The 20,212-nt window shown below is 40.7% G+C and overlaps 1 protein-coding gene across 7 annotated transcripts in view; it reads right to left on the bottom strand.

Moving 5' to 3' along the window:
• The window catches only part of DOCK9 (dedicator of cytokinesis 9), a 299,448-nt gene that overhangs the window by 90,285 nt on the left and 188,951 nt on the right, over positions 1 to 20,212 (bottom strand). For all 7 annotated transcript variants that reach the window (XM_025364043.1, XM_025364040.1, XM_025364041.1 and 4 more), the window contains exons 14-25: positions 17,372 to 17,454; positions 16,681 to 16,803; positions 7,269 to 7,348; positions 6,997 to 7,184; positions 6,790 to 6,855; positions 5,459 to 5,551; positions 4,635 to 4,758; positions 3,894 to 4,015; positions 2,736 to 2,822; positions 1,971 to 2,060; positions 830 to 945; positions 494 to 563 (exon numbers count right to left, since the gene is read on the bottom strand). In XM_025364043.1, coding sequence (XP_025219828.1) covers positions 494 to 563; positions 830 to 945; positions 1,971 to 2,060; positions 2,736 to 2,822; positions 3,894 to 4,015; positions 4,635 to 4,758; positions 5,459 to 5,551; positions 6,790 to 6,855; positions 6,997 to 7,184; positions 7,269 to 7,348; positions 16,681 to 16,803; positions 17,372 to 17,454 — 1,242 coding nt within the window. The remainder of the gene's footprint in view (positions 1 to 493; positions 564 to 829; positions 946 to 1,970; positions 2,061 to 2,735; positions 2,823 to 3,893; positions 4,016 to 4,634; positions 4,759 to 5,458; positions 5,552 to 6,789; positions 6,856 to 6,996; positions 7,185 to 7,268; positions 7,349 to 16,680; positions 16,804 to 17,371; positions 17,455 to 20,212) is intronic.

Consider the following 20,212-nt stretch of genomic DNA (forward strand, 5'->3'; position numbering starts at 1 on the left):
ACTGCCACTCTACTTACTGGATGTCATATATAAATAAATAACTTGTTGATGTTTATCCCAATAACATCTCTTGCTGTCCCACAGAGTCATCTGATTTGACTGTAGCCAGAGCTAACCTTCCTATCTGGGAGAAGCAGTTTTGCTGGAAATTTTAGGTGGAAAAAAAAAACAAAACATGAAGACAACTAACTTTACCAGAGGCCTAGGTAAGAACAACTTAAAATTCTTCTTTAAACTCCTGCATTGAGTCATATTATTTGGAAAACCCATTAAAAGAAATGTAATTGAAGGAATGGAATTAAGTAAATTAATGAATGGCTGCCCCTCTTTGTACCTCCCCTATTCAGGTACAAGTGTTGGCTATGAGGAATAGAAGAGAAAACATAAGTTACAAGTACCTCCCCAAATAACCAGGCTTGTGAAAAAATAAGTCCCTAGAAGGAAAATTAGAGAGCCACAGATGTAAGTCATCAGAACAGTGTGTTTTACATACCTTAACATATGACCTCAAGTGGCTCTCCAATCCTTCCTCATGGCACTGGGCAACCACATGAATAATGACCCTACACACCACAGGAGTGAATAAAGCAATGAATATGTAAAAATGGAAACATTTCATTATTATCACAGCAGTAGTAGAACAATGATGATGCTATTGGCACTTAGGAAACAAGGAGACAAGGAATTAGATGGGGTCCTTACATACGAGATCAAAGACATTTCTTAAATATAATGTTCAGCACATAGTAGCATCCCAGCTAAGCATGACTGCTCCAGATGTGGACAGACTGGAAGTGAGGAAAAGCATCCATCCATCCACCTCCCTTACCGAGTCACGTTAACCGCGACTTCTTCCTGCGTGGCTCTGGTGAGGACGCGGAACAGCTGGTTTAGGATAGTGGGCAAGAAGGCGATCATCACGTGGCCTTCCATCGCGTGCAGACTCTATGGACACGGAATGGCACAGTTCATGTTATCCCTCTAAAAGTAAACCAGCCCAAAGTCCTTTCCACTCTGTTCCAAATAAGGATAGAAGAACTCCCTCTAAAACAAAGGGAAGGCTGTGGTGGGCAGAATGTCCCCAGAGGCGTCTGTGTCTCAGTCCACCTGTGAAGACGTCACATGACCCAGAGGAGGTAAGGCTGCTAGTCAGGCCTCATGATAGGGATTATCCAGGTGGGCCCATGGAATTGCAAAGGGCCATAAGCTGGATGAGGGAGGCAGAAGGGGATAGGAGTCAGAGGCAGCTGGGATGGAGGAAGCAGGGTCAGAGAAATGCTGTGCAGCTGTCTTTGAGATGGAGGGAGGGGCCACAAGCAATCACATATAAAAACTTCACTGTTTATGTGGATATGTATTCCATTTTCCTTCTTAAACCAAACAAATTTCTATCCCATTTCTCATATTTCTTGTTTTGTCCCCATGCCCTTTTAGCTATTTCCCCTTTCCAAAATGCTCCTCACAACCACGTTCTGGATGAAGCTCCCCTAGACAAACCCTGCCTGGCTCTTGCTGCTTAGACACTCCAGGAACCCCTTGCACAAAGCTGGGACTGGTTCTGTGTATTATTTCTTTGAGTTGTCTGCCTAGCATGCAGTCCAAGTTTATAGTATCTCCTACAATGAACTAGAAGTTCCCTAAGGGTGAGGACTGAAGTCGCTGCTTCTGTGCCCATCATTGTGCTTGGTACCCAGGGAGGTCCATCTCAAGTGAGGGGTTTTCCATGCATGAGAAACAGTATGTTTTAGAGACCCTGCCTTGAGCAAAGGATACATGGGCCTAGGACACAGGCAGGAGTAGTGCCGTTCCTAGGTCCACTCCTTGCCACTATCTAAACCTCACAGAAGCTACCGATGTGAGACATCCAGGTAAGAGCTTCCAAGGGGTGAGAACAACACTCATCACCAAAGAGAAAACCCAGCCTACACCAAACTCATTCAAAAGGGGATATTAAGAAAGCCATCTGATACCTTAAGGTACTTTACAAGTTCGTTTCCTAAGGCTTGGGCTCCAGATTCGGTTTTCTGACAGTACTGGAAGAAATTATGTAAATGCTGATCCTGCGGTGGGGAAAAAGGAAAAGAAGAAGAAAGTCTATTAGTATACACTCTGTGGAAATAAAAGCATTTATTTCTTGCAGCATGCTTTTTTGCTGTTTTTGTTGTTGTTGTTGTTGTTGCTGTTTTTTAGAGACAGTCTTGCTCTGTCGCCCTGGCTGGGGTGCAGTGGCACGACCATGGCTTATTGCAGCATTGACCTCCCAGCCTCCTGCAATCCCCCCTACCTTAGCCTCCTAGGTAGCTGGGACTACAGGCACACATCACCATGCCTAGCTAATTTTCGTATTTTTGTAGAGACAAGGTTTTGCCATGCTGGCCAGGCTGTTCTCAAACCCCTGGGCTCAAGTGATCTGCCCACCTTGGCCCCCCAAAATGCAAGGATTACAGGTGTGAGCCACTGTGCCCAGCTTCATCTTATTAAGACTAAAAATTGATCATGTACAAATAATAACATCAAGAAGATCCTCCCACAAAAGAGGAAATCTGTTGGAAAATGATGCTTGTTCTAGTCATTTATATGAATACATATGAGCACCTCAGTTGTACTTTCTTTAGAAAAAGACCTATAGAGTAAAAAAATAGTAATGTAACACATTAGGATTTTTTTCTTCTTGCAAAATGGTGCAAACTTAGTCACAGAGCAGCCACTGCTAATTTTGTTGAAGGAGCACGTACCTGAGTATACACTGTAGAAACCAGATGAGTGGAAATTTTCAGCAGTGGCTTGCCTCCATCTACCCATTTAATTTCCGGACCATAATGCTAAAAAAAATATGGAGGGAACAATATCTCTACATATTAGTTATTTTGGCTCTAACATGATTATCAATGAGGGTAATGACGAGGGACTGAAAAGAGGGCCCAGAGAACTTTAGTGACTTCGCAACTGTGCCAGGCTCACAGCAGGAACGCAGATGATACACGTTTCTGCCCCCTTTCTTCCCCCAAAGTACAATGCTTTTATTACTGGATTTTCTAAGTTATCGTTTCTGTTTCTTGCAGCTGTGTGGTTATTGTTCATTTGAGAGGAAAAGAATCCTACTATACCAGTATCTGAACCCAACTTGAGCTCAGGATTCTGAAGGAGACAGTAAAAGGTGCCAGATAAAGCAAACAGCACAATATGCAGGCCTGGCGTGGGCAAAGGGTCAATCGTCTGCTCACACTAACTTCAACTTTTGAAACCTCAGTTTTTCTGTCACGCTCAATTATACAAGTTATTCTTCTTTGGGAAAATTTAACTATTTGTCTATAATATGAACTCAAATTTGGCATTATTTAAATGCAGACAAACATAAAAAGAACAGGCTTTATTTAAGCATGTTATAAAGCTGCAGTCTATAAAATTTAAGATGGCTAAAAAGGATGCAAAGCCAACAAAGCAATTGAAGAAATCTGGGGAAAATTAGGCTTTCATGAATCAGAAAGGTTTCACAATGTGCAACCACGTGGGTGAGAGATTTGGCGAACTTGACTTACTTTAAGCTAGAGGAAAATTCCTAATAGTTTGCATGACCTTAAGAACTCATCTTTATTTGAGCATGGCCAGTTGGCAGAGACAGACCTTATCCCAAATCTCCAACTCTCTATTTCTCTGCTGAGACACCACTAGTCTGATCAGGGCTTACAAAATGCCCAAACTGTAATTCTGACATTGCGGTAGCTGCTAACAGCACTGCCTTCAATTGGCCAAAGTTCACTTGAAAATGAATAACTAAAATCAAAATGGTGGAAGAGCAAAAATACTGTGTGCTTTTTGTGTGTTGTTGTTGTAGTTGTTCTTTAATGTTTTCTGAAGAAACTGGGATGAACCGATCCTAAAATGTGACATACCCTGCCCATTCCAAGCTCCTGGTAGCCAAGGTAGCCTGAAGGAAGGTTCGCCGAGACCGGGATGTGCTGCTCGCTCGTCACCACCCTTCCGTCTTTCAGGAGGGGAAGCCAGGAGTAGCCAACTGTTGAAAACAAAGAACAATGACAACAACAAAATACTGTGAGTGTATGAAAACTTATGAAAGAAAGCCAATGTAAAACTCTCTGATTTTTAAGAACTTTTCATATCAATTAGAGTAAGAAATTTAAAAGGCCCTAAATGTAATCTCTGTAGAACATTGTCTACAATGTACTTAGGCCTCTTTGGGGTTAGAACTCTACAATCTTCTTTTATAAAAATATACATATGCAGGCTGGGCATGGTGGCTCACACCTGTAATCCCAGCACTTTGGGAGGCAGAGGTGGGCAGATTGCTTGAGCTCACGAGTTCGAGACCAGCCTGGGCAACATGGCGAAATCCCGTCTCTACAAAAAAATACAAAAATTAGCCAGGGGGCGGTGGTGCATGCCTATAGTCCCAGCTATTCGGGAGGCTGAGGTGGGAGGACAGCTTGAGCTCAAAAATTAAAAAAAAAAAAAAAAAAATTACATATGCAACCCAGACATGCTACATATCCGTTACCTACAAAATTCATCTAAAGATCCCTTTGCAAACACATGGAAATTCAGAATCCTAATACAATTTAAGAACCTAATGTTTCAATTATTTAAAATCAAAGGAATGGTGAACCCCCCGCAACCTTGGGTTTCAATGACATCCCTCTTCTTCGTGCTTCCTTTACTTGAGTTGTCACAGCTGACATGGAAGAATGTGAGCAACAGGTGGTGCTTTTCATGCAGCTGAGTGGGCAACTCTATTTTAATCTGCAAGGAAGACAAAATAACAACCGAATATTCTAAAAACACAGAAATTCTCAGTGAAAGCAGAGACACTATGTGTTACCCAATGCACAAACGTGCACTTGTTCTCCGAGCGGATATTAACATTTGCACTCAAAGATACTGAGACTATAAATTATGCCAAGCAAGAAATGAATCCTGAATTCACCACTCAGAAACAGGAAGAGAGTTGATGGTATTTCTAGAAAGAACTGGAAAACACATGATAGTAACTACTACGCTAAGTTACCACAGCCAAGGCATTATGAAGAACCAGGATAGAACATTCCAAAGTAGCATGCATACAACGGTTTCAATGAACTACATTACAATTTTATGTAAACAAATCCAATGATAAGAAAGAAAGATTCTCAGGTCCAACAAATGTAACTAAAGTATGAATTTGAAAGGAAATAAACCAGAATATTAATTGTGGTAGTGATAGCGGGATTATGACTTTTTCTTTTCTGTATTATCTGCATTTTCCAAGTTTCTATTTTTTTAATAATGAAAATGTTACTTTTACAATCAGAAAAAAACATATAAAAGAAATACTTCAACATGCAGTTCTATCTCTGTAATTTCAGGGTAATATGCAGCTTCTCTTGAATTTTGCTTTACCAGGCAAATACATTAAAGTTTCCCTTAAAAACTGGTCAAGTTTTCCCTTGAATACATCACTTACCTCATCATAAAATTCTGGGTTTTGGTGATGGTGTAAAACTGCAGCAAAGGCGCTTCTTGTGAACACTGGCCCGCCAGGTCTGCCATAAATGCACTAAAATAAGAGTTACCAAAGAGAAACATCAGGGTTCGATTGAGTAAGAAATTAAACTCGGATATATTGTAAAGAAGGAGGCATTCCTACGGCATAGACTTAACATCGCCACTTCTGACAGACCCCAGGCCTGTGAACCCCAGACTGCTGGGTCCTGCCCACCTTCCAGCGTGCTTCAAAGCCCACCTGCCTGCTCCCCGTTCTGCCCTTTCAGGTCACAGCCCTGGATGATGCCTTGCTCACAGTTCCCTTTCACATTTCCATGCCTTTTCTTATGCAATTCTTCCGTCCAAATAACCTTTGCTTCTCTGTGCATCAAGAAAACACTCAAGCATTCTTCAAGAAATTGTCAACTCCTTCCATGTGTCCCCTCAGCATTTTTCTGTATTAATTTTCAGTTTTGTCCAAAACTCCAGTTCCTACCATCTGTGCACCAAGATCTTTTTCTCCATGGCTGTTTTTCCCACTAGACTGAATTTCTTGAGGACAGAAACTATATATTTTATATATATATATATATATATATGTATTTTTTTTTTTTTTGCATCTTTGTCTCCTTCTTCTCTTAAGAAGTCACTTTCACATAGTCACAGTAAAACAATTTGGGTTACAGAGGCAGATTGCCTGGGTTTGAATCTTGGTTCCACTAATGTTTTACCTGAGGCAATAAATTCTGCACTACTCCCCTCACCTGAAAAATATGGATAATAATAATACTTAATTCATCAAAAGACTGTTATGAGAACCAAAATAGTTAAACACACACTAGAGCAGTACCTGAAGTACAAATAGCTTTCAATAAACGTTACCTATAATCTATTGCTGTGATTATTACTATACTGTAGTAAACATTCAATAAAGATCATTGATTGTTGATCAGTTATTACTATTTCTATTATCAACATTATTCATATCATAATTCAGAGCACTGACAGTATGAGCACTTGGCTCATAGTAGGTGGACAGTAAGTGTTTGCTGAATTGAGTATGTATAAGGAACTTTCATCCTTAAAGAGAATAAAAAAACAGTCAATTAGGAGCAAGAACCTAAATATTCCATATTCGTTAAGATTCAGCATATATGTGTATACATCGTAACATTATCTATTTTTTATTTGTGTCAATTAAAATGTGCTACATTGTTTTGGTTGTATGGTATCACGAAAGTGCATTTTGAAAATGGAAAAATCAGAATAGGTAGGTGAACATACATTTAAAAAAAAAACCAAAAAACAAACCTTAAGGGGCTGAGAGTCTTCCTCATCTGAATCTTTGAATTCAATGCAAATCGCAATATTTCTAGCCTGCAGCAATAGTTAAACAAAACAGAATAAGAAAAAAAACTCAGAAAGTCAGACTATGTAAATATTTATAAAAGAACATGGGAAGCTGAATCTAAAGGGAGGGTTTGACATCAAGAATGAAACCCCCACGTTCACACTCACCTTGGCAAAAGACTTCTGACTGTCGTATTTCAAGTACTTAGGATAAACGTAAAGGTGATTGGTGTAGATAGTGTAAGGCTGAGTGTGTTTTGGTATGCAGGGCACAAATTCCTCCACTTCAAACGTGATGGGAGTTTTACTGCAGGTTTCAAATTGTTTTGTGGGAATGTATGATGAATTAACATAATCTGAAAAGATATTCAAAATAATTCAAACTGAAGTAAAAACTAAACTAACAAAAATTCTGTCTATTATGTAGAACTGACACTTACTAGGGAAGTCTGAGGAAACGTTATCAATTGTAATGTCTAGATTGCCTAAAATCACTGGGAGCTTAGCCATCTTCTCAGGTCTGCAAACAAAAGAAGAGAAAAATCAAACATTTGTAAGTTAACTCTAAAAGCAACACTCTAGAGCAGCACTTCCAAGAGAAACATAAACCAACCCATAAAGACAATTTTAAACATTCTAGTAGCCTCACGCAAAACGGCAAACAGGAACTGATAACATTAATTTTAATAATATACTTTATTCAACCAAATAGGTCCAAAATATTACCATTTCAGTATTTAATCAGTATAAAAAATGTACACTCTAAGTCTTTAAAACCAGATGTGTATTACTGGTTTTATACTTAAAGCACATCTCAATTCAGACATCCTGTATTTCACAGGACAGCCACACATGGCTAGTGGCTGCGCACTGCACAGTACAGGTCTAGATAAAGAATATCAGCAAAACAGTTATAGCTCAAGTGTTCCTGAACCACTCCAGCCTCACCATAAATATTTGGCTCATTTAGAATCATCACCATTTGGGGGAGCTAAGCTATGAGGATGCAAAGGCATCAGAATGATACAATGAACTGTGGCGACTTGGGGAAAAGGGTGGGAGTGGGGTGAGGGATAAAAGACTACAATTGGGTACAGTGTACACTGCTCAAGTGATAGGTGCACCAAAATCACAGAAATCACCACTAAACAACTTATTCATGTAAGGAAACATCACCTGTTCTCCAAAAACCTATTGAAATAAAAAATAAAATAAAAAATACAATCACCACCATTAGGAACTAGAAATCATCTTAGGCTCCAGCGTCCAGCAAAATGCTGGGTACAGAGTCAAAGCTCACTGAAATTGTTGTATTAACATTTGTTCGGACTCAATCCAATATAGGAATCCCCTGTGACACTCCTGACAAGTGCTGCTACTGCCTCACCCTTCCTAGTGACAATGAGACTTCTGACCCAGCGGTTTTGACACTAGTCTGCTCTTCCTCATAGCATGGTGAAATTCACCTCCCTGAAACTTCTACTCACCAAGGGGTCTAGTGATGCTCCTCTGTCTTTCAGTCACCTATACCACACATTCTGAAGCCCTCTATTCTCACACTTATGTACCTTGCCCCAATGTCATTCTCTCCCAGAAGAATCTGCCATTTATATTATGGTGCCTGGAACTGCATACATCTGGCCAGTGTGGGTGCACAGCCCCTGTCTGGTTTTCTACAATACACCTGTCTACTAACACAGCCCCAAAGCTATTACTTTTAGGTAGCCATACCATTCTAGTGACTCACAGGAAATTTAGTCACCTAAAATCCCTACATCTTTTTTCACAGGCTAATTTCTTTGTCTTTTATTTATATAATTATATTTTTAGACCTCAGAAGACAATTTAATTTTTGTCTTGCCGAAATTTCATCATATTATGTTTGAGTTGTTTCTAGTTTATCGAAGTCCTCCTAGATCCAGATTCTAACATCTACTGCATTAGATATTCCTAATAGCTTTATGCCACAAAAATATTTAATCAGCATTTTATAGTCTCATAAAAGTCATTGATAAAGATATTGCACAGAATATTGCCAAGAACAGGCTCCTTCCTAAGCCTATGGAGGCCCATTTCCAAACTGACACTAGCTCATTAATCACCCTCCCTAGCATCTGGTTTTTCCAGCAGTTGAACAACTGCCCACTCACGTGTGCAGTGCTTCTCTCACTCGTTCACAGGCTACTATGGCACCCACACGTGGTAAAAACACTCTGCTGAAGGCTTTGCACTCCTCTACTACACCAGCTTAACAGCGCAGTTACAAAGAGAAGAAATGCGGTTAGGATGACTAGTTCAACACAACGTGACTTAGTCCTAGGAAACAGAATGCCACCTCACCGTCCTTCCTAAGCCACCTGTTTCAGATTTCCTTTAGAACATTGCCAAGGTTCACCAAAGCACAGGGACTGGCAGATTCAGCATTTGGTTTTGTTTCCATTTTTGACAAGTTCCTACCTCCTATTTTGCAAATTCCTTGGACATGACTGTTGTCTATTAAGCAGCCTCACGCGTCACTCCTCAGTACAACTTGGAATATTTTTCACCTGAATTAGGACTTCCCTAAAATTTCTAAATTCCTGCATCCTTAAGACTAGACACGATGTTGAGAAGATCCATCGTGGCCCATCACCAGCTCTAAGTTGTTAAATCTCTTTCTCCCAGGGTCCCTCCCTTTCATTTCCACTTGTCTTCTGTTTACACCTGAGTTTAAATGAACAGTTCCTGAAAGAGGTAATGGTCAGGAAGGTAAGTCAATGATTTTTCACACGATCTGCCTTCTGTTGAAAAGATTTCTGGCCAAGAGCTCTCCGGGCACAGCCGAGCACTCCCCTGCAGTTTTCCCCTGTGCCTGCAGTGTGAGCTGCTTCATACACACAAGATCCTTTTCTCCTGGTGGGAGGAGGGGCAGCAGCCCTCCCTCAAGGGTCAGTCATTTCCTGAGAGCTTTCCACTGACTGTCTCCCAAGCTCTGGGCACTCTCCTATGATGATATCTTGTGGGAGCCTCTCTGAGCTTCACACAGAGCTCTTCAGGGGCGTCAACCTTCAGACCAGTGGTTTTATGAAGGTATTGATTTTCTTGACATACGGTGCCTTGCTCACCTCTTCATTGGAGCAATTCAACACTACAACACATCACAAGACCCTGCATTCCCCAAATTTTAGAGACACCTATGAAGTTGTATCTGCTTCGAGTTAGAAATATTCTGTTTATTACAAATTATATTTTAAACGTAAGTAAGTATGCAAGAGTAACGGATTTCACCCCTCCTAATTATTTCCACCTATAAATGAACAGGCATCTTCATCACCAATTTTTTTTTTTTTTTGAGACGGAATCTGGCTCTGTCACCCAAGCTGGAGTGCAGTGGCCGGATCTCAGCTCACTGCACGCTCCGCCTCCCGGGTTTACGCCATTCTCCTGCCTCAGCCTCCTGAGTAGCTGGGACTACAGGCGCCCGCCACCTCGCCCGGCTAGTTTTTTTGTATTTTTTTAGTAGAGACGGGGTTTCACCGTGTTAGCCAGGATGGTCTCGATCTCCTGACCTCGTGATCCGCCCGTCTCGGCCTCCCAGAGAGCTGGGATTACAGGCTTGAGCCACCGCGCCCGGCCCATCACCATTTTTAAGATCACTCCAACATCCTCCACATATAAATTTTTGAGAGAGATGGAATGCAATTAAAATATGTTTCTAAGCAACATATTTTAATTGAATGATCTTCACTGAAAATCTTCTTATAATGTATACTTCTGTGCCTAACTATAGTTATTTCTTATTCTATTTCCTCCCTCTGCTGAGAGATTTTACTTCTAGTTGCTGCTTCTGTAAAGGCATTCTTTCCATGGGTTTCCAAGCACATTTCTGAGTTTAGTTCCATATTATGTAGCACATGTACTTTTAAAAGTTTTTTTTTTTTTCCAGCTTTAAGTTTTCAAAAACCCAATCTTAAACCCATTTCAAAAGTTTACGGTTTTTGTTGAATCTGGTTTATTAGATATTAAACACTGACAGGCAGTAAAGATTTTACTGCCTTTTTATGCATTTCCAAAGTGGTGGTGTGTGCGTGTTACACAAAGTGAATTATTTCATGACTGAGAATAGTTTTTGGTCTTTTTGCTTTGTTTTGCTAGAGAGTACCTATATTCTTTGCGAAATTTATAAAATAATACTTCAACATGAAAACTCATCTTAAAATTACACGAATTAAATAAGCATGCAATACAGACACTTGCAGGATGCCTGGCCTCTGGGAACTGCTCCTGTCTGTGTGTGAACATAGAAGTGAGGCTCAAACTGTCTCTGAGGAAAATTTTCCCTTCCCACTGCCCATCCATTCCTGCTGACTCAACAATTCCCACAGAGGAAAGGAGAATGGTGTCACCAACCAGCAGTCCTCCCATGCCCGCAGACTTAGGGTCCTTATCTCAGTGTTTCTGCAGCCTGGTCCTCCCTTCCTGACTTCCTGTATTGGCTCATTAAAATGATTAGCTGGCAATACAGGTGTGTTTGGGCTGCTGTTGGTGGTGACTTTAATCTTCTAACTGTGTTTTGTGGAAGGAAATATTCCCTAAAAGCTTTGGTGTCACTTAGAAAAAAAAAAACAACTATATATGATTGAAAGAAATTTGAGATATTTTTGTTTAAATAAAAATCACTGAATTTATGTCTATGAAGAAAATTCAATAAGCATTTATCAAGTGGTTAGGATATACTGCAATGTATGTACTCAGGACCATGGAGGAATGCAAACAAGATATGATTTCTCTCCTCAAGAAGCCAAAAGTCCAGTCGATACTGTAAGCTACTTACGGCATATGAGGGCAATTACTTTCACAGAGTATGTACGAACCACTACCAGAAGGCAGAGTATCTAGATCTAACGAGAGGGAATAAGGGATGATATCAGTATTCACGGTGGGAGAAATCACCTTAATGCCTTTTGCATTTATTCCCCACCATAGTTTTAGGGGGCAGGGGCCATTATTATCCACCCTTAGAAAGAGGAGGAGGCTCAGGCAGAGAAGCCAAGTAACCGCCTCCAGGTCTCCCAGCATGGAAGTGAGCTACAGACTGGGCTTTGAAAGATGAGTAGAGTTCCCTCAGAGAGACAAAGGAAAAGGGGAGGTGTGTATGCTGTGTGTGTGATTTATGTGCTGCTTGAGGAGGCAAGAAGGGGACACAATTTGGACAGAGAGAAAAGCATGGCAGAGGGAAGTCCACAGTGAGTTTAGAGAAAGCCAAGCAGCCCTAACTGGCTTGAGTGCAGTGTAACCAGAGCAAAATAGGGGTAAAGCTGTAACACTTGGACGCAAAGAAAATGAGTGTACAAATAAACAGAGATACATTAAGTTGCGTATGCAAAACCTTAGGAGTATTATTACCTAAACTATCCAACGTAGTACCATTGAAAAGGTCTACATTTTAAAGAAAACATTCTATTTTTATACTTTGCCTTCATGCCTTCACATTTCCTGCAGAAGTTAAAAAAGATAAGATACCATCTTATCCAGGAGATACCACCATAAACAAATCAAATCGAAAATACTAAGTCTCTCTTCTTATAAAATGTCAGCAATATCATCTATCTGACAGAATCGCTTTCTTACTAAATCTTGGAACATATCCCTGGGTAATTATTGCAAGGGAAAAAGAAAAGTGGCTTATGAGCTTTGGCAGCTGTTTTGTAAAGACTGAGAGAGTGTGAAGAAATTTTTCTCATGCATTATTAAATAACATTTTGAGATGATCATGGGGGTAGAAACAATAGCTTTGGATCCAAGCTGGTGCCCAGGCCACTGACATGAGATTATTTCCTGTAAAAAATAAAGAGGAAAGAAAAATAGCACTACAAAGTTTTTTTAAAAATGAAAAAGGAATCCTCCACTTCCCCTAACTCTGCTGTGAAGAATGCGGGGAGTGGGCACCAACGTTTCTTTGGATACTTATTGAGGAGAGTGGCCTCACTTACCCCGCTGCGTCTTCTCTGCTGTCAGAATTGGATCTCCGTTTTCAGGTTTCTGGGTCTCTAACTGGCCACCTGGAGCACACTCTTCACACCAACGCCCTCCCGCTGAGCACACGCATGAAGAAATGGTGTGCAGAAGAGAAGCCACATTGATTTTCCCTGTATTCTTTGCTGCCTGGCCATGGGCTTTTTGCTCCGATCACTTTCAGATTAGTGGCCATGTGAAGCCCCACTCCCCAGCCTCCACCGAAGACAGGACCATGAGCAGGGGCTGCCCCTGAGGAGGGGAAGTGTCAGGCTAACCAGCCTAGGAAGTGACTTCTGAGACAGGGTTGCAACCTCCATCAATATAAAAAACTTCATTCTTTGTTTTGTCTGAATATAAAAGTGTTAGTGTTTTTTTTTAAAAAGTTCATATAAAAATGACAGAATGCTATAAAGCGGAAGGTGAAATATCACCCGTCAACCCATCCCTCAGAGATAACCATGATTATTTGGCATATATCCTAAATAGCTATTTTTATGCCTATCGTTCCATCTAGACAACTACTTGCTTATCTACTTCTTTCATTTACATACAAAAGAAATATGTGATATTTTCTTTCAAAAAATGTAGTCATACAGATACATTTTTCTTCCTTAATAATGTAGTGTATTCACTTTCCTAAGACCACACAGACCTACCTATTTGTTATTCAGAGTTGTATGGTAGTTGAGTAAAAGAAAATATTGAAATCTATCCAACTAAAGGTGACTGGGTTTTGAAAACATTAGTAAGAATGAAATTTTCTTGAAACTCAAAAAATGACAATAATTACTATATGATAATATAGTATGTATGATAATCTATTACCCACTACCAATAGAGAAGATTTTTTAAAGATTCTAACTGTGGTTTATAGCCATAATTCTGAAAAATCAGAAACACATTAAAAGTCAAAAAATGGCCAGGCATGGTGGCTCACACCTGTAATCCTAGCACTTTGGGAGGCTGAGGCAGGCGGATTGCCTGAAGTCAGGAGTTTGAGACCAGCCTGGGCAACATGGTGAAACCCCATCTCTACTAAAATACAAAAAAAAAAAATTAGCCGGGTGTAGTGGGGGGTGCTTGTAGTCCCAGCTACTCAGGAGGCTGAGGCAGGAGAATTGCTTGAACCCGGGAGGCAGAGGTTGCAGTGAGCCAAGATGGTGCCACTGCCATCCAGCCTGGCGACAGAGCAAGACTCCATCTCGGAAAAAAAAAAAAAAGTTAAAAAATGGGGGAAGAGTTAAACAATCTATGATCTATCTCAATGGACTATTATAATACTTATGCATTAAAAATGATGTCTATAAAAATGTGTATATCACACTTTCAGAAAATACTTGAGTTATGCAGGGAAATATCACATATTTGGTATGATCATAGCTACATAAGATAAACTAAAATAAAATGTAAATAAATAAAATGTAAAAAAAAATTCCCAACCGGGCGCGGTGGCTCATGCCTGTAATCTCAGCACTTTGGGAGGCCCAGGTGGGTGGATCACCTGAGGTTGGGAGTTCAAAACCAGCCTGACCAACATGGAGAAACCCCATCTCTACTAAAAATACAAAATTAGCTGGGTGTGGTGGCACACACCTATAATCCCAGCTACCGGGGAGGCAGGAGAATTGCTTGAACCTGGGAGGCGGAGGTTGCGGTGAGCCGAGATCAGGCCATTGCACTCCAGCCTGGGCAACAAGAGTGAAACTCTGTCTCCAAAAAAAAACAAAAAACAAAAAACAAAAAAACTGTTCCCCCCTAGGCTGGGGGCAGTGGTTCACGCTTGTAATCCCAGCACTTTGGGAGGCCGAGGTGGGCAGATCACAAGGTCAGCAGTTCGAGACCAGCCTGGCCAATATGGTGAAACCCCGTCACTACTAAAAATACAAAAATTAGCCAGGCGTGGTGGTGGGCGTCTGCAGTCCCAGCTACTCGGGAGGCTGAGGCAGGAGTGAGCCAAAATCGCGCTACTGCACTCCAGCCTGAGGGACAGAGCGAGACTCCATCTCAAAAAAAAAAACAAAAAACAAAAAAAAATGTTCCCCAAAAGTTCATCATGAAGGGTAAAACTAGTAGTAAACCTTTTTTCATCCTTTTATTCTGTTTTCTCAAAATTTCTAAAATGAACATGTATTATGTTTGTAAATTAAAGACCCTCTATGATTTAAAAGTAAAAATAAGGTACTATTCTTTCATTTAGTCTTTCATGAATAACAGATTCATAGGGATCTGGGGGGCACTCCCTGGCCAAGACCTGTGTCCTTACCAGGTCATAAAACTGTCACATAGTGACTGGGAATTTGGGGCACCTGTACAGTTCAGGAACCCTGGAAGGCTAACCCAGTAGGCTTCATCCTTCACCAGCATCCTCCTCTCCCCATTCTCCAATTCCCTACATGAACTGGGAAAGGTTCATTCCAAATCAGCCCAGTGGGTATGCACTCTGCTTTGCTGAACAGGCTAACATCTGTCCAGGTAAGATTAGCTTGATGCTAGCAAAACTGAGGTTGCACTTCTTATTAAAGCTCCAAAAAGGGGAAACACCAAGACTGTCAAAAACTGTATCATCACATAACTGAAAGAGACCTTGAGAATCCTTTCTACCTTTTTGAGCCTCTTGACAAGGGATTTCACATCGCTGTGAAGGCTAAAGTCACCTGCTGACGTGGATGTGATTGGATTCTGATTAGGAATACATCGCTGTTTTTAGAACTTACTGAGCCTGTTTCTATGACTCATATCTTTTCTATTCCTACTACTGAAGAGAGATAAGAAAATGGTAAAATGAGGTTAAAGAAAGCTAAACCACCATTCTTGAATTCTAGACAAACTGATAAGATTGTTATTTTGATATGCACATAAAACAAACAAAACAAGGATATCTTTGGCATAGAATAGTTAGCATTTGGCTCTCAGCTATTCTTTTCATTTCACATCTTCTAGTGCCCTCAGCTCTTTCACATTCCCAGAATTTCCCCAGAAAAGTTCTAAGACCCATCTCCCTAGCAAAGAAAATCAGCTTCAAAGGCTCAGAAGTGAACTCTTTAGGATGTAGCAGCAAAACAGCACAGAGGTTAAGGGCACAGACCCTCGGGCAAGACTGACTTGGGGAAGCTGCCAGCCCTGTGATGTTGCACACATTCCTTGCTCTCTCTTATGGGTTGAATCGTGTCCTCCAAAAGCATCGTGAAGTTCTAACTCTTTGTACCTATAAACGGAACCTATTTGGAAACAGGGTCTCTGCCGACGCAATCAGTTAAGATGAGGTCACTAGGCTTGGCCCTGATCCTTTATCACTAGTGTTCTAAGACGGGAATTTGGACAGAGACACACAGGAAGAGGACCATGTGAGGCCACAGGCAGAGTGGAGCAATGCCGCCATAAGCTAAGCAACAACTGGTGCGAGAAACTTTCAAGTTAGATACCTTGCAAGTTATTTATCTTAGACTATTACCACCCCAACACCCAACCAGGAAGCCAAGACCCAATCATCGTATCTCTTTGACACGATTTGAATTTGTCCCCTTCTTCCTGTTTGCACTTGCAGTGGCTTTGCTGAGTCCTTTCTCACCTCTTGACAAGGTTCCTCAACTGTTTCCTTACCCCCTAGGCTCAACCCTACCCAACCCACCCTTCACAGCACCGCCCAAAACATCCTCTACAGAATTCAAATTAACCAGTTATTCTTCTGATTTTCATTCCATCTTTCTTCTTAAGGGTTTGACGAAATGCTCCACGCTCATTTGCCATCCCGTCTGATGTCTAAATCCAGCAACGTAAATGACTGCTCCTCTGTTCCTGCCTCCTCACTACACAGCTTCTATCTTTCAGGTGTGGAAATAAGACCTTGAAACTCACTTCCGAAAGTCTGCAAGTAACTTGAGCATGTCATCATTGGAGAGCTTATTGCTGTCTTGCCTGTAGATGGCAGAAAATCTGGCATTTTTGTCAAGATTTCCAGATGCATCCTTAAACAACGTCCTGAAATGGCAAAGCAACATTTCTAAACTGGGTTTCCAAAACACCAAAATCAATTCATTATTTAAATCTGGTTTCTATGAGAAGTCTAATTACTATTCCATTGGCTATAGCCAACAGAAATCTCATTATCTAAAAACATAGAAAACATTTACGGGGATGAGAACAACTAAATCAATTTACATAGAAAACAGTTCCAGTCAATGGCTTGTGCTTAGGAAACAACATACGCAAGTCAAATGCTTAACAAGTAGAGTCAAGAGATAAAGATCACCCCAGGCCACACTGGACTGCCCTGACTTCCAGCTGGAGGCACATGGTTGGGTCCTAGAATCCCAGCTCCGCAGCTAACACTCCCATGCACCCTGCCACCTCCAGGTAGCACCTCTCCAGACAGTGTCTTTCCTCTCTGTGACTCTACTAAATGATTTTTTCAAAATTTGGGCTTACGTATTTCTCAATTTTACACATTCAAATCCTCTTTGTCTCTGAACAACAAACAGAATAGGCCTATTGACCCATCCATGCATCTATCTATATCTATTTAAAAGGTATACAAGGTGTTCCTTACCTTGCTGCCCAAGCAAATGGCATTCTATACTGTCCTAGTCTTTGGCATGCCTGCTTGGCATTCTTCAGCACCTTCTGAGCCACCTTGAAGACATGAGAATAAAGCTATGAGATACTGTATCTCACTGAAAGAACTGTGACCTAAATAGCCATCCTTACACACTCACTAAATAAGTCCTTACCATAGCATCAGATGCACAGAAAAGCAAATCATACAGTAATGAATATGGCTGCACTTGCACTCTGTGCAGAGTAGTTTATTTAAGCCATTCTCTAGCAGTGATTCTCAAAGAATACAGAATGAAGACTTTCCAAAATCCATGTCTCTTCTTTGGTCTTTACAGGCAACAAACACACTGTTTCAGAGGTTTTCATACATCTTTATGACTAAATACTACTTATTATAAGTCTACTGAGTTATTAATAATTACTATTTGGTATCCATACCAAAATATATCACATTATTAGGATTTAAATGAGAACATTAATTAAAATACTAAGCTTTCACAGCTCCTAATGTGCACTAGCTTATGCTGATTTCCACAATATAAGGGGTAAGATATTAAGATACTGACTTCCGTTAGGCCGGGGCTCTCAATGCTATGTTCTTGCTTTCTAAATATGAATTACTGCTATTTCTACTTCCTAATGATTAATTTTGGTTTGTTGTAGATCGACTGATTAATTCAGAGTGTACAATAAAGCTTATTTGCTTTTAGCCTAAGGCAGGCCTATTATTAATCATCTATACCCCTATTGCTAAAAACGATAATGCTTAATTTTTCCAAATTAGTCTGTACTATGATAGTGCTTTGTCATCAGTGTAAAGTTTGATTGTCTCAGAGTCACAGTGAAGGGTCTTTTACATTACTTAATTTTTTATTTTATTTTTTTTACTGAAGGGTCTTTTACATAAGTATATCAAAGTCAACCGATTTTGGGAAATGTGCTCCAAAGCCAAAGTATGCTACAGCATCAGCATCACTGTAGAAATGCAGAGTCTCAGGCCTTGCCCCAACCCTCCTGGATAAGAACGTGCATTCTGACAAGACCTCTGGTGATCTGTGTGCACCATCAGCCACAGGAAGGATCTAGAAGGATCCAGAAGGATCTAGATGACAAAGCTGTCTGTCTCTAAGTCACACTGAATCCAGCTGTCTGACTCTGTAGGCTATCAAATCTCTCTGGGCTCCACTATCCACACCTGAAAATGGGGGCTATACTTTTCATGACCCCTGCCAGTTGCGAAACTTTATAATCCTACCATGATCATGCTGTAGGAACTGCTGCCTTCATGAGTAAACTGGAAAATACATCCTAATTGGAAGAGACGTCAGGGATTCATCTGGGACCTCCCCCATTCTCCAGTGAGGTATGTTCTTGCCTCCTTGGATGGGGCGACTTAGTGGGGTCTTAGGTGTATGAGTCTTAGGGTACAATGATCTGCCTAGCTGCAGGGTCAATTTACTCAAACATTCTCAGGTTCAAGATTTTTTGGTTCTAACAACGATGAATATGTTGTGGAGTAAAATGCAGTAATTTCATAAAATTTAAGGCTAAAACATAAGACATCAATAAGCCTTTTCTGCAATGAATGAGGACTTAGCTCTCAGATATATGAAGGGTGCAAATAGAACACAGTATGTGTGAAAGTCAGAGTAAGAAACCTATTTTTGCCCTTTGGGCCTTTTTCCCCTTCTCTTTATTTTTAAAACATCTATTCACAGGAGATACCTACAGAGACTTTTCATAAAAATTTCCTCCAAAATGAAAATTTACTCTAAATGATGTTCTAGACCATCTTGGAAAACATGAAGAAACAACTTTGACAGACTGAAAAAAATCATCTCACTGTAACATTTCTGCCAAAACTGTGCTAAAGTAAGATGGTTGAGCCTTAATTCCTGCTTTAATTGAATGTTTTGGAGGTGGCAGGAAAGTAAATGCATGAATAATGTACACATGGATGAGCTTTACATTCCATAAATAATGAAGAAAAAGCAGACTTCAGCAGAGGCTCAGTGGACATGGAGGAGTGTGCAGAGGTATGTTTAGCCTACAGTGATATGTGATTTTTACACCAACATGAGCTGCCAAATTTCAAACCATGCATGCAGCAGGCAGAAGTAACAAAGTTGGTGTGGATGGGCCTTGGAAATGTGTTGCATACACAGTCGGGGGAGGAGATCTTATCTCGGGCCTTCATTGATTATTAATCAAAACATAAAAGAGCTAAAAGAGCTTCTTGTCCACGGTTTTACAGACTTGATTTAAAAAAATAAAACAGCTTCTCTCCAGAGACCAAACTTTACACAGCTTTCATCAGCCAAAAACGCTTACTGTTGGAAACAATGTGCCTGGGTAAATGGGCTTTTACTTGACTGGGGCTGTAATAAATGACAGCGTCTTCTGGGCTTTCTGTGATTTATGGTGCCCACAGCACTGACTCGTCCATGATTTGTTTGATCCTAACACTGTCCCTATGAGGAAGGCAGAGGCAGGAAGTAACATCATCCTTCATGCACAGAAGGAACATCTGGAGGCCAGAGAGGTGATGTGATTTGTCCAAAGGACCCAGGTGAGTTAGGCATACAGCACCCAGGTTTCTGACTCCGAAACCCATTTCTCAATGGCCATCCTGCATCCTGTGGACACAGCTATGATGCATGAGTGCCCACAGAGGTGATGAAAGGAAACTCTGAATCCAACTTAGTAAACTTCACTCACAGCCTCTGGGGTATGCGGACCAGTCCTTGTCAGTGAATTCAGGCCTCTCAGATGACCACATAAATTAAAAAAAAAAAAAAAAAAAAGAACTAAAAATACGTAAAACTGGCAAGGA

The sequence above is a fragment of the Theropithecus gelada genome, chromosome 17, assembly GCF_003255815.1.
Source record: "Theropithecus gelada isolate Dixy chromosome 17, Tgel_1.0, whole genome shotgun sequence".
Classification (NCBI taxonomy): domain Eukaryota; kingdom Metazoa; phylum Chordata; class Mammalia; order Primates; family Cercopithecidae; genus Theropithecus; species Theropithecus gelada.